Below are 15,586 nucleotides of genomic sequence, written 5' to 3' on the forward strand. Positions count from 1 at the left end.
ACAAGACCAAATTCTTCTTCCAGAATAATGGTGAGCTCAGACTCCATCATTTTATACATGAAGTTAGGAGTCACTCCCCGCCGTGTGCTTCACTTTGAATTTATTTACATTAAATCTTCAATGTTGACACTACGTCACTGAGTCCAGTGAAGCCCTTTTGCTGTTCTTCACGGCAGGCCCTTTTTAAAATAATTTAGTATCATTAGCAAATGCTGGCACCTCACTATTTGCTCCTTTGCCAGGCTACTTATGGAGTATAGATCTGCTATACTTAAAATTTCCATTGGTGACCTCCACTGACAACTGAACATTTACTCTGTTTCTTACCTTTTAATGAATTACTTATCTATGAAAGGGGACCTTCCCTCTTACCCTGTGGCATCTTAGTTTCTTTAAGACATTTTGGTGGGACACCTTTCAAAAAGCTCTTCAATGGTCAAACTTTCATCAGTAGCAGCTGGATATCCATTACTGACATGACAAATGCTGACATCAAAGAATTCGGAGTTTTGAGACATGACTTGCCTTTACAGAAATCCTGCTTGACTCTCCCCCATCCCAATGTATTTGGCTGTATGTTCACAATTGGTTTTAATATAGTTTCTACTAATTTCATGGATACAGAGGTTGGACTTACAGGGCTAACATTCCTCAAGGTCTCTCCAGACTGTGTTTTGAAAACTGACATTATATTTTCCATGTGTGGCGGTGTGCTCTCCTCCTTTCCCCTTTTCCCCCCATCCAGCTGCTGCTCAAGCCATGGCCATCAGTGGGAGTTGTTATGAGTTGCACTTGTCTGACCCGGCCTCCCTGCAGGAAATAATCAAGTACACCCTGTCATTGAATCTTGTAAAACACTGTTGCATTTACTACTAACTTTGTCAAATCACTGTTTTATGTTAATAAATATTTCACTACTTCTCTCTTGCAAGTGAAGTTAATCACTCCGCCTGTGACACCATGTTCCTGTACTCAGGTGCCAAGGTCATTCTAAATAAGGTTATCCACCACAGCATGTATTTCAGATATTTTATCATTGACTACCTTTAGAAATTCTGGATGAATTTTATCTAGTGCTGGTGATATATTACTGTTTATTTATCTATAGTAAAACCTCTTTTACTGATACTTCAACACTTACCAGTGTAAACTAAGACACATCCCCATCCTCTTCTGTCCTGGACAACTGGTCAAAAAGGGACTTTTAAAGAGATCTGCATGCCTATCTGCTTTTTGTGTCTTTCTGTAAACCTTTCTTCATATATTTTTGCTAGTGTTTGTGTCTCTCTCCTATTACAGAAACTGTATCTAAGCATCTAAGATCTTTCTGTTAACTGGCAAGTAATAATGTGATACAGGAGCTAGACATTTACAGTGCAAATCATTCCATTTATCTTCAAACAGCTCACCTTTACATGGCTAATTTAAGCTAATCAGGTAGGCTCCCTTTATAGTTAATTGATGGGGATAGACACTGACGTTTGATTCTTCATGCTTATCTTAGACATCTCCCTTCGATGCGATTACTCATCCTTTGGGTGCCCATGTCTTTAAACTAACTACAGAGGAAGCCCAGATGAGCGTGTAGGACATCTAAATTCTACATTAGGAAATCAGGAGAGGTGAGGTGTACCCCCAAGAAACTACATCCAGTTATTGGACAATTGACTATTGCTGACTTTTGTTCTAAATTTTACTTATGGTGTCCTTTCCTTAGGATGCTCTTTGGTTCTGAAGAGCCATAACAGGGAGCTCTGCATTTTTGAAAATAGGAAACCTAGGTCTGCCTGACTGTTCAATTAGCTCTTCCTGGAAGGTATTGGATGGACATGTGAGAAAAGTCAGAAAAACAAAGCTCTTTAGGGAGGAAAACAAACAATTTTTTGCACACACCACATGGATTATAGATGGCAAAGCCATGTTCTGATCTGATCTGATGAGCTGAGCTCAAGACACCATATCGCCAGATGGTCCATACACAGAAAAGTGAAGTATAATGGAGAGGCTCAGAAAGACACTGAAGATGAATGGAGAAAAAGTATCTTGGTAAAGAGATGAGATCTGAATCAATCTGTAAAGACTGCAAGGAAAAAAAATATCTCAAATTCAGGTTCTTGGTCAGGACCTCAAGAAGAGATTTTTGAGTGTCACTCCAGAAGGGGATACAATTAGTGACTAGGTAGAATTGATGGGGCGGGAGTAACTGATGACCTCCAAAGGAGAGCTGAGGCTAACTTACTGAAGCTGCTCAAGGGCCGAGATGTGTTGTTAAGAACTTATTCTTGAGTTTTTGTCCATGAATATGTTATATTTGCATTGTTTCTGTATGCCCAAAGCCCCTTACATTTCAGGGGAATCGCACGGCTGGTACAGCAGGAAAAAGCCACCTTATGAGGGCAGATTATCAGTTACACAACACAACACAACACAACAATGGTCTCTATGTGGGCTCAGCTTCTAAAAGTAACAATATCAAAGTCAGATTAACCAGCATGTGGGAATAGCCTTGGCACAAAAAACATTAGTCCGGCATAGCTGTTCTGTGTTCCTTTCTTCTAGTGCAGTCCCATGAGTGGGGACGTAGCAGAGAACTGGAGGACTTATGGCACTCTGGGCCACCAAACAGCCATCTGTTGGTGGCTGTGGGAAATGGCTCCTTATTACAGCAGCTCTGCGACTGCTAGCAGTGTGTGCGAGGGGCCATTTTTCCCATGCTCCAAGCAAGGTCTCCCATTGGGTTCAGCAGAAAATCTTGCCCAAACCTCTACCAGAGATTTCTTGTGTTTATCTTCATGGGATTTTATTCTCAAGCAATTATGTCATGTCATTTGTTCCCCTCTCCCCCTGATATTTTGCTCAATATTTCTTACATTGTAATCACCACTAGAGAATTAAATCCTGGAGCCATTCCTGTGGCATCAAAGCATCTGACTGAAATTGAAAACTGTTGTGAAACTGGTGTAAGAAAAAAACCCAACACATTAGGACTGAAGTAAAGACACTCTAAACTTTTCGTGGGATATTTAACCTCTTTAACTGCAAAAATAATCTAGTTCCATTAAATAGTGCCTTTATTTCTTGTTTCTAAAACAGGTCAAGAAGCATGACCAGGGGAATCTTTTCATGTGCAGTTCCATCACAGGAACTGAAATTCTCATTTATCAGTGTCGTGGTAATATGAAAGCCTTTGGTTTTGATCGTTTTCACAAGATGACAAAAAAATGACTCTTCAAAGTCCTCTCCAGAAGGTGCTACTTTAGTCAGAATGCTGCTACTGAACTTACTCCCATAGAGATGAATTCCGTTCATGTGGCCACCATAGAGAACCTGACTGACATCAGTGGTCATTTTATCTGAAGGCATAATTTAATGCCTAATAGGTTACCTTATGAATATAAAAGACATTCTTAGTCCTGACCCATGTCATCATTAATGTTTATACATATTTTGTGAAACACTATGTACCAATATAATTATAGATTCTACTTTTAGGGTGCTCTTAAAAAGGATCATAAAAGCTCTTTGCTGACTCTGTCCCTCAGTTCCACACAGTTGGCAGCAGATGGGATTGGGAACTATTCCTATGGAGTTGAGGCATGTTTTCACCTTTGATTTAGGGTCCTATTTAGGATGGAATACTCACAATGAATATCTACTTTGCAGATTGCAGTGTAGTGATATGGGAACCTGCTTACCAAGGGGTAGTTACTACTGCATAAGCGACATACCTGCAGGGCAAAAGAGCTTTATTTTAGTTTTTCAAAGGCTGTCTTGGACTTAAGTGATAACTGACTGTGTCAAGGCATCATGTCAGGTAGTATAGCAGTATACTTCAGAACTCTTGAATAGTGAAGTGATTCATAAAAATCAGTACTGGCTGGAAGCAGGTCTCCCCTGATGCTAATGACCACCTACTTTCTCATCTCCTTTATAAGCCTTTGTTTACAAAGGAGCTCCATCAAGTTCTGCGTGTAAAGTCATACCATGTTATGAATGTTCTGCCCAATGTGTAGCTAAATTTTTCTTTGCATTTAACGAGTAGCACCTTACATTGAGCACTGGGAAGAGTCCAGAACACTTCTGAGAAGATTTGTGAAGGAGTAAAGACAGTAACAGTAAAAACATGCTGGAGGTTTTCATTTTTGGATTCAGACAAAGGAGAATCTTTCATGAATCCACCCAAAATTCTACCATTGAATGTGATCAGAGCTGTATTTTGCTCTTGAAAGCTGCAAATGTACTATCTCGTTATTTACAACAGAGCTTTGCTTTGTAGGGAAACATATTTGTACTATGTGAAAAAAAATAATGACATTCTCTTAATGGAATTAAGAGATGGAAAGGTCCAAATGGTTTTGAACCTTAGTATTTTTTCATGTAGGGAAAAAAAGGCAAAAAGATCCTTAAACTGCATATTCACAAACACAAGAAGAGCAGTATAAAGGGGGAAAGGGCACAGCAGAAACACGGAGCTGTGGCTGCATTCCAATTCTACAGCTCCTGAGCTGCGCTTCATACTTTACCTTCCAGCCCAGCCTTTACCTCCAGCTCATGCTACGTTACTTTCTCACTGTCTCTCTGAGAGAGGCAGAAAAATTTGAATGAAACAGAGCAGGCGTGTGTTTGCGCCTGTATGTGTGTGTGTGTTAAACAAACAAGATAATTTCATGCATTAGAAAATATGACAAGTACAATTTACGAATGCTTGATCAGGGTGAAGCAAAGCCATGAGTCAGCGATGCCGTAGTTAACGAGTGAAAAACTATTCCATCCCATTCCATGTTCTGTACACGGCTAGATGAGGCTGTTATAGAGAGGCAGGAGGTTGTGCAGCCACTCCCCCATTACACAAATACACTTAGTAGGCAGAACTCAACAAAAGGGTGCGGGCAAGAAGGTTACAGCTCCCCTAGGCTTCCTAATAAATCCACCTCTGCTCAACATTTTACATAATGATATAACGCTTTATATTATTATAAGCAGTGACATCATAATAAAATACCGGAGTGCTACTCAAGTGGCAAGGAACACCTAAGATACATTTCTATACTTGTAATTCAGTTCCTGTATTTTTTAATTATAGATAAGAATTTAAAGTGAAAATAATTATTCATTCCATAAATACTGTTGTAATGGATCCCTGGCATGTAATTAAGAGGCCTTTAATTTTAATTTTGTATACTGAACGCCTGTTTTTGGAGGTATTCCATATTCTACATTCAGGGCCTATACCTGCAAAGCTCTAAGCTTCTGTTTTCATGGAAGCTGAAGATGCCACATGGTTTGCAAATTTAAGAACTTGGCTTTCATAATGACGGATACCAATAACACGGCTGCATCAAATACGTTGCAAGGCATTTTCCTTCCTTCTAATGGGGATCCATTTCTGTTGTGCTGTCAGTGTTCCTTGGCCCATCTCAGGTTGCAGCACCGTTTCCTAACCCATACTTGCCATACAGTCAGTAATGATGGAGCATCTTCTTTCTAAAGTGCCTGATACCTAAAAGAGGGAACCTGCCATCACAGCATTCAGCGTTTTCTAGAAACTGATCTCTTTGATGGTAGAAAAATAGTTAGCCTATAATCTCACTGATAATGTGAAAATGGATGTCTCCAGTTATTTGCAACTGGATATACAACCTTTCAGCCTACATTAAAGATTAAAATCACTGGCACATGATTATTACTAGGTGAGGATAGCCTTTCTGAAAAGGTAACTGTATTTCTCAATTCTAGCAAATGCAGACACTCACATCTTAAAAAGTACAACAATAACTGGCACCTTTTTGGCAGACTCAGCAGGCAGGTCAAAGACTGTCTCGGCATGTAGAATGAATTAATATTTCTCTCCCAAGAGTGGGTCCTTCTAGAAAAGGCTTAAGGCAGATTGGTGGGGCATTCAAAGGAAAGCTGGAGAGGGGGGTGAAAACTTTTGTTTATATGAACATTTTTCAGATTTAGATCTAGAAACATGCAAGTGTTTTAATGTTTTAATCTTGTATGAAAGATTCCACCCTTCCCTGTCCATCCTTTACCTGTCTGGTCTCCTCTGTAGCCCACCACGCACATCCTAAGCTGTCTTCCCCCAGTTCGCTCTGTACTCCCACTCTGCCCTTTTGTAGGACTTAGTACATCCCTGTCCCTGCCTTTAGTCTTTCGTCCCCAATTCCTTGTCATGCTCCTAACCACACTCTCCTCACTCTTCTTACCCCACTTCTGAGTCCCTCCCTGTGTCTTTTAGCTCCTTATCCTCTAGATTTAATTTCTGTGCATCTGCTGCTTCCTTTCTCTGAAGCCCAAAGGAATTGTGGAAGGCCATACTCTATTCCAAGAAATACTTTTTGAATATCAGCCATACTTACAGTGCACGTAATTCAGGAAGTGCTGCAACAGGGTACAAAGTGGTCACTTTGCTTTTGTCTCCTCATGCTCACAGGAGAGTAACGAATGGCCCCAGTGCTCCATCAAGTTGGCATTGACAGTTTACCATGCATCTGCATTCAACTCTTCTTGTTTGGTCATGCAGACACATTTGCGGTAACACAAATTCACTCTGAAGGGATTCATTAACTATTTGGAACTAGCCTACAAGTATTTAGTCCTGAATGAATAAGGCTAAAAAAGTGAATAATTCAAATAACAAAGGCCGAGACAGAGTGCATACAACTGACTTAAAATGTAGCCTTCCTGACACCCAGACACAGTTGCTGCCTCTGACAAACAGGTAGTGGGAGGACTACTCCATTTTCAGTGTCCCCGTGGGCATAATATGGTGACCTGAAAAGGCAAGAGCGTAATTCTCTCCTCATTTTTCTTCCTGTTATGAACCTACCATAGTAAACGCAGGCTGGCAGAAGTGGTTTGCCTAGCTGCCTCCTCGCAGACGGATTTAATAGCAGTGGCTGCAACTTTTGGGTGCCTGAAAGAATTAGTGAGCATTGTGCCTCCCTATGATTCTCCTAGACATTGCATCGTGCCTAGGTGGCATTCTTTCACCCAGAACCATGGTTTAACATTCCTCCAACAAATCTGTAGTACTCTCTGCTTAGCCTACATTCAAATCACTCTAGTCATTTAAGAAAACATCTAAAAGGAAATAAACACCAATTAAGGCACAGCCACTTTAATACAATAAAGATCAGCTCTGAACATCATTTCCTTGCTTTCTATCAGATAAATCTCCCATTTTTGAACATTTCATTTTGTACTTAGATTATGTCTTCTCAGATAAGCTTTAAGCATTACCATCTGTTCTGCAGCAATCACATGATCCTATCACTTTGATTCAGTTGACTACAAATCCCTTTGACAATAGGGAAACAGCAAAATAACACGCATTTGTTCCAAAAGCTGCCATAACCGTAGATCATTCAAGGGCTGCTTTAGAGTGGAGGTAGAAGACGCCGGGAGACTCTGCTACACATCTCCTGCCTGTGCCCCACACTGTCCGGGCAGCATTCTGAAGCTGAATTGTTTGCTATGGGGATTGAGTCAGTATTTCAGCTGTGTTCAGCAGCCCCAGGGGCTGAAGGCTTAGCCAGGGCCCCATGCCTCTGCATGCCTGCTAGCATTTGGAAGCAAATCCTGAGTCAGAGGGAATACACCTTTCTCTTGCAGATGTAAGAGCACTATGGTTACACCTCTCGGCAATCTCGGAGGCATTCTTTCCGCATCTGTCCTCTGCAGGCAACTGGCCCGCAGCCACTACAGTTGGCCATTGCAGCAAGGGATCTTCCCCGCTGGTTTCTAGGAGAAAGGCAAAAGCAGAGTTTGTACCCACTACTGTGGCCACATCTGTTAAGAAAACTCCAGTGAAAGGCTGGTGCATATTATGCAGATATTTGGAGCATTCTTCTACTTAGAATAATTTCCCCATTCGAATGGACCTATTTAGCAGAAAGATGATCCTATTCAGATTCAAAATGCAGAAGACAGTATACAATATTTCTCTTTAAGATTTGAAAGAGGCACAAACTATACTACCAAAGTAACTTGCAGTTCCTAGCTTTGCATATGCAGACAACGTATACAACCCACAAGAATCACCAAAAAAGGGTGCATTGCAAGTCTTCTCACTATGTCCATCTACACTCCTCCTCAACAAGAGTGTTACAAACATTGCATCGTTCAGAAGGTAATGTGTCCTTATTTTCACCTACTGGGTAATTCTCAGAGGGAATGTTTCAGCTGTGTTTGTGGTTGAACACATGAACAGGTTAAACTGTTGTATATTGATATTTACAACTGATTGAAATTTAGGCTACTAATTTATTATGAAGGAAAAGTATAGCAGTAAACCAATGTACTAGAAATTCTAGCTGAATTTGTTATTATGACTCTACTAATGTAATGTCATTTACAGATGAATGCAACATTTCATTTTCTCTTTATTTTAATGGCACTGAAAACGCACTAAAAACTACTGGAATATGAATTTCTGTATGAGAACTTTGAGGATGAGAATAACAAGATGTTCAGATTTCAATGGTACAAAGACAAAAATGTCTCAGACCATGTATTGTCCATTTGCATTTGAGCATCTACTTAAACTCAGTGTTTTCTCCAAGTTTGTAAGCTGTTGCAATAGTTAATCTGCAAGTATTTGGTGAATATAAATCTCTCAGAAGCATGCTATCTTTTTTGTATCAAGCTAAAAGGGAAAGGGTGATTCATTTTAAGCGTATTGATGATAGAAGAGCTCTGAATAGCATTTTATCTGTAATACTGTACTTGAAAGGAACGAAGTGCAAGTTAAACAAACAGTAACAATGAATGCATTTTTTTCAGGGGTGGTCCTCTTGGAAAATGTTAACCACATTAAAGTAGGTTGTTATTGAAATATGCAATTAATTTCAAGTTGATAGAAGTTGAAACTGTCATTCACCTGAGCAGGTGGTGGAAGAACCTTCTTGCATATCTGCTGATGGGGTCCCTGTACTCCAGCACGGTTGAATCCAAGAGGGGTCTTGTTGGAGCATAAAAGGTTCCAAGGCTTGCCTCAAGCTGAGCTGCGGAGTTCAAACACAGCAGCAATGAAACAAGTGAAACTGTTTCAATTACAACAGGTTGCTCATGTTTGCAGTCAGTCAAATTCCTCAAACACTGATGAAATGTGATGGTGTTGTAGGACAGATGAAATTAAAATATGACAGATTGTACAAACACAAATGTGCGTATAGACTTTCACTTTGAGGCAGAGTTGACAATGACTTCGAGCAACAAAAGTTGTCAAAAGGATGAAGAAGTCTATAACGCATCAAGCTCTCACCAGCAGCGTACAATTAAAAGTGACTCATAAGAGTAATCCAGTTTGAACAAGTTTGTCCAGTAGAGATCAACTCTCAATTAGCTCAAATCGTCCTTGTCCTCTTAGGCAAACAACAAGGAAGTTCAGTTTTTCACGGATTACTGCGTTCGGTCAGCAGGTGACAGAACCCTTCTTGTGATGTCCTTGAGGTCTAAGGAACCTCCTTCAGCCCCCAGTTCTTTAAAAATTGGAAATAAAAGAGTCTAGAAAACCTATGGGTTTGACTCTCCTATAGCATGTAGTGGTGGGAAACAGGATAACCTCCCTTGTAATCAATAAAATAAAGCCCTTTTGTTACAGAACTTGTCTCTGCTTTAAATACTTTCTGACTGCTATACTCCACAGCTGGAGCTCTTAGGCATTGTTCTCCGTGTTCTTAATAGAAAATTATAAATAATACAAGAAAATACACAGTATACCTTTGTGTCCCACATGCTTAGCTGAAAGGAAATTTAATGATCAATAATATTTATGTTACGTGACTTCTGCTTTAGAGTTAACGTGTAGTACAAGTCCTTATAGGCAGAACAGGGAGAATTTTCTTTATATTTGCTATATAGTTTCAAACTGTTACTGCTAATCAGAATTTTGTGTGGGCTTTAAAAGCAAAATATAACCTATTGTCTACTTAGGCAGACAAAATCTCATTGATTTGCTGTTGTTAATGTTTGTTAAAACTAGCCATTTCTGTATTTAGTGACAATGGTTCTCTTTCCAAGCATGGTTACATTTTATTTTATTAGGCTTGATTGCACTAAATATGCTAATAGTATCGTGTTAGTAACTCTGGCCAACTGTTAGTAAATTAGGTTTTGTGTTATCTTAAATATAGACAGTAAGATAAATTGAACTTTAAAGGTATTTTCTTTCAAAGCAGCGGTCACTTCAGATCAAAATTGAATACAGCGGTACCTTTGCAAAAACAAGCCATACTCCCTGGCCATCGCGGTTTTCTTGACAGCATGTTTTGTACTTCTGAAATATTTCAACCTACATGGAATATGAGTAACTACTAGCACAGCTATAGATTCATTAGATAGCCCAGCTTGATGTTGAAGGCAGAATAAAGATCTCAAAGATAACTGCCCCATCGCTATAAATAAAAGGCCCCACTGGGTTTTGCTAATAAAAAAGGAAACAAATTACTATACCAAATTTGTTAGATTCACTTAGAATAACTCCTGGCCAGAATAAAATTCCATCTGCTGTAAACAGTGTTAGGGAGCTGCATGGGGGGGAAACACACAGACATCTATTTATAATGTGCATATTTCTACAAGAGTTTCAAAACCAGCCCTTTTCACGGGTCCTTTTAAAAGCAGGTTTTATTTAGAATTTATATGCTATGTTTGCAATACAGAGAATTTTTTAATCAGATCGCCCAAAATGGGATAGGTGATAGCCTGGCAGTAACATAGGACACCTTGGAGTTTTTCTATCATCAAACACACCAGAATCCTAAGAATTCTTTCTTGCCACAAAAGATGCCTGGTCCCCAGCTGTCTGCCTGCTAGACTGGGGAATAACACCTTCACTAAATCAAGGCACTTCAAATCTTGAAGTCTATTGAGTTTCAAGATAAACAGCAAATCAAGAGGAAGGCATCGCACCAGGCTTCAGCAGACGACGAGGCTGAGCCCAGAAGTCATCATTTCTTGTGAGGGACCCCAGCTACTACTGCAGGGGCCCAGAAGATTACAGTGAAGACAAATGCTATAAGCCTAAAGGAGGCAGCAGAGGATAGTGTATTCAAAGCCTTTGGATTTTGTAATGAAAGAATGACCCTTCAAAAGCACCTTAAAAAACATACTAAAATCTCTTGTCCCTGTTGCAGGAAAACATCCCTCTCTAAGTCAGTGCTGCCTCAGCGTGACTATGTAACAAACATTTCAATCCTATATTAACTAACGTTAGTCTGTAACACAAGCAAATTTATGTAATGTAATAAAGTTACAGCATATATATGATAGTGTTATATAAAGTCATGCCTATACCATATACATATTAAAATATGCGTTATTTTAGTATCACTATTGATACAAATGAACTAAAGTGCAATCAACAGATTGATCCAGATTTTACTGAAATGACTTGTCTACATACGACATTTGATTATGAAGGACCATAATCTGGCTGACTGTCTGGATTCTCACTATTGTCTTCTTTATACAGTCACTAAATACATTGTCCTAATCCACATATGAATTACAAAGACACCATGAAAATACATTAAAAATATCATCAGACTCTTACCTTCTCTGGCTGGTGTAAGCTTTTGTTTAAGAAGGTGATTGACAATGGCACTCAAGCATACATAGCACTGACGACCCATCGTGTTCCAGTTCATGGTGTTGAGGACATTAATTGCCTCATGTATCTCATCATAACGAATGTACTGGTGGATGATTTCCACAAGGCCCAGCTGTCCTCTTGTGATCACACCTTTTACAGGAAATATTAAAACCAAAGACAGTGTTATGAGTATGTAAAGCAGTAGCTGACTACTTTTCAGCATAGATAAAAATAATCACCGTTTGTTAAAGTGAGAAAGTTGAAGTTAATGGGTTTCAGTATTAAATTTTTATGTGAGATAGCTCCTTATTATCTTAGTATATTTAGACAGAGGGTGCTTTGGACAGCAGAGAGAAAACATAAGTGAACTTCACGCGTGGAGCAAATGTGGTTAATACCCACTGGTGACAATATCATGTAATGAAGTTTGTTTTAAACATGGTAGAAAAAGCTTATTCCCAGTTTATCATTATTGTACTGGAGATAATAAATCCATGTTCACGGCACCCCCTTCCTGTAGGGAAATACTGCTGGACAACACTAAAAACCAGCATTTGTCTCACACAAATGTACCTCCATACAAGTTTACAGCAGCTCAGACTTCAAAGCAGCAGTTACTTGATTACTCTCCATATCGCAATTGCTCAGGAACTTACTCCTAGCTTGGCAAAATTCTCTAAATGAAGCTTTTCTTCTGTGAGGGGATATCATGAAAGACATCAGCATTTAAGGATCCTTGAATTAGAGCTGCACATGAAACCAAGAACAAGCTTGCCATAAGGGAAAGAACCGAGCAACATATTGCTCACTCCATGAGAGCATGATTTATCTACAGCACCCTCTCTCTGAAAAATAGAAATTAAAAGACTGCCAGTGTTTCTTGACTTGTAGATCTCAGCTTCTGAATAGAAAAGGTGACTGAAAAGCTGCAGAAAGTCGTGTGACATAGGCCACACGTGGCATTTGAGCAATTCTTGCTTTGTGTCATTGTGCTGGAGTCATACTGCTCCAGATATTAGAAAGAGACCAGAATAAACTTACTGTTCCTCTCTAAGTAGAAACATAATGTGATTTTTTTATTTTCTCAATTTATATTCTGATGTCATTTGTCAAAACTAATTTTAAGGAAAAAATTCAGGTGAGAAAGGGAACAAGCTGAAGTTCAATATTGATATTAAAGCCATAGAATGGCTGGGGAAAAAAAAGTCTGGTAACAGAGAAAAGCAGACCTGATATATAGAAAACATACCTCACAAAATTTTCATAAATGTAGTTGTGAATATTGTTTGTGACGTAAAATAAGAATTGAGAAAAAAAATAGTAGAGGAAAACATGTGAATATAGCTTGAGGACAAGTAACCTGCTGAGAACTTGGTATTACAGATCTGATGCTTTGGGGGAAAAAAGCTTCCATATTTATTTTTTGTAACAGAGAAATACTTTAGATTTTTAGTGTCATTAAAGAAGAGACATGGTTGTCTATGGTATTTCACATTACATTTGCATGTATTAAAGCCTATGGATATTATACTGCGCAATAGTCGTGTTTAACCTGTGTCTGTGTGATAATATCTAATTGTTATGGTAGACTTCATCCTTCCTGAATATTTAGTGTTTTTAAAGTATTACATAAGTTGGGCAATCTTCACATTAATCACTAGGGGAAGCTGAAAATACTTAATTGCATGCTAATTAAATACAATATTATATTTAAAATGTCTTTCGAGGCCAGCAATGCTGAACCATTGGCACCAGTACCAAGTTTGGCATTATCCAAGATCTGGGTTGACATCAACGACAAGAAGCCGCAATGCTTTTGAAAATGAGTTTGGCATTAGACACCAAAAATATTTGCCATTAATGTTTGTGGGTAAATTTAATATGAATCTTTTCCTGAAATAAATCTGCCAAGACAGCACAATGGAGAATTCACAGAACTTGTCCAAAATCATAGTGTGTCAGCTGGAAGTTAAAAACATATTTGCCTGTTCTCATCAGCATAGTTTCTTAACAGTCTTTTATGGGAAACAATTCCAAGCCACGAGTTAATTATGGCTTTTATTTCAGTCCTAAATGCCTGTCTGGGTTTTGTTGTCATGGACCCCTACATTTTCCATATTAATTTATATTTGCATTATTTCTTAAACAGCAGAGACCTAAAAACTGCTGAGGTTCAACACAGCATTACCTCCGTAGTGTGGCACACTGAGAAGAAGAGGGGTAAAGCTCTGGTAAACAAGGATGCAATAGAGAACAGCACATTTTTGCACAGTGGACTACAAAGAGGAAGGGAGGGAGGGATAGAGCGAGCTTTGCCTTCTTCCTAGAAGAGATTTTACAGTAATTATACAGAATGAATTTTAAAATGTGATAACTTTCAGCTGTAGAGGTCAACATCTTCCCATTTGGATGCTTGACTTCTCCTGGGTGGTGCGCTTCCAGGCAACCTGCTTGGGAAAAAGAGGTGACAGCCAACTCACTGCCTAATTGATTTAGGAACGGTGCCCAGGGAGACAGTCCAATTAAGTTTACAAGCTGCCAATTAGCAGGAAAGGCCTCTAAATCCCTGCACTGAGAGCCTGCTTGCCTTCATAAGAACATAAATGTACTAAAGATAGCAAGGGGAAAGCTGTGCTTTCTGGAAAGGTGTTGTGAGAAAACCCCACAAGGGAGGACTGAAGAAAAGCAAGGTAGATGTGGGTAGAGTGCCTTCTGCTTCACAGGTAAGAGGTAATTTAGAGGGTTTTTTTTTTAATGGCCAACATGCACAAAAACATCAAATAGCTGTTATAATTAGTGTTGTGGTGTACTCTGCAGCTATTAAACCTGTCGTTGAACATAATGCAGCCGAATTATCTCAAAAAAAAATGATAACTTGTAAACAGTTTTTTAACAGTTTTTTTGGATAACAGTAATAATCTGGATCGGCTCTTTTAAAACTATACAGCTATAAGTCAATCCAACATTTCTGTTGCTAACATCCTATTATATTAATTTACCTTTTTGCAGTGGCATACTTAGTTAAGTTTTTTAAATTCAGTTTTTCAAATGTTTAGGTCTGCAGTACTTTTAGACAGGATTTTCCCCCACAAAACCACATGCATGTCTCAATAAGTAAAGAAAGAAAGTAGATTTTCAAACCTTATTGTCACCTAGGTTCTTTTTTGGTTTGTTTGTTTTTTTAGAAAAGGCTTCTTCCTAATCTCAGTAGCTTTATACAAATGAATCATAAAAAACTCCTGTGAAGATTCACAAAGGCGATCCTGTTTCCTTGGACAGACAATGGGCAAAATGCTGAAATTTCCCAGGATGAGTATATTCGACATGGCTGTCTGCTCTGCTGAAACACTGGCTTGGTAGTCAGAAGATTTAAGCATGATTGTTTTTTTAGCTCTCACAGTGGGTTTGCCCCACTGTAACTTGCCTGCCTTGAATGGAATGAATACAGTTCTCACTGATGAGCAACTGCAGGGGTTTTATTCTCGGTTCAGTCACTGACTCGTTGTGTAACTCTTGGAAAGCTTTTAGCTTTCCTTTACTGCTTCTTGTTATTCTGTTTGTAAAATGAAGACAGTTATGGTTTTACTTTCTTAAAGTCTCCTTACACCTAAACTGAGAAGCGGTATATAAATTCTAAAATTAGTATTATTACTCCTTTTATTCACAGCTCTTGGCAAATTAATTTAGAGACCAAACTTCTGTGAAGGTTAAGAAAACCTTCCTTCTTGTGTGAAAAGTCTTCAAGGAAAGAAATGGTATAATTTCATGCACAGAATTCAGGAAGAACAGCCTACCAGGACAAACGCACATTGTAATGAAAAGGAGAGTTGCATCATACACACAAAAAATAACTTAGGAAAGAAAATGGCATTACTATTGTATTGTTAAATATAGCTTATTTTAGCTTGTTAGGGGTATTACTACAGAATGAATACAATTCCTAAAAAATACTACATAATAAAAGGGTTTTCGATATGAGAAATTGTT

At 38.8% G+C, this 15,586-nt stretch overlaps 1 protein-coding gene across 7 annotated transcripts in view; it reads right to left on the minus strand.

Annotated features, from left to right (window-relative positions):
• WDPCP (WD repeat containing planar cell polarity effector) overlaps nt 1–15,586 on the minus strand; it is a 156,115-nt gene that overhangs the window by 57,966 nt on the left and 82,563 nt on the right. For all 7 annotated transcript variants that reach the window (XR_010070219.1, XM_063328350.1, XM_063328347.1 and 4 more), the window contains 2 exons: nt 11,561–11,749; nt 8,885–9,008 (listed from right to left, as the gene is read on the minus strand). Coding sequence is in view for 6 of the 7 variants with exons in the window: in XM_063328350.1 (XP_063184420.1) it covers nt 8,885–9,008; nt 11,561–11,749 (313 nt within the window). In the remaining variant the exon portion in view is untranslated. The remainder of the gene's footprint in view (nt 1–8,884; nt 9,009–11,560; nt 11,750–15,586) is intronic.

Source organism: Chroicocephalus ridibundus, chromosome 3 (assembly GCF_963924245.1).
Source record: "Chroicocephalus ridibundus chromosome 3, bChrRid1.1, whole genome shotgun sequence".
Classification (NCBI taxonomy): domain Eukaryota; kingdom Metazoa; phylum Chordata; class Aves; order Charadriiformes; family Laridae; genus Chroicocephalus; species Chroicocephalus ridibundus.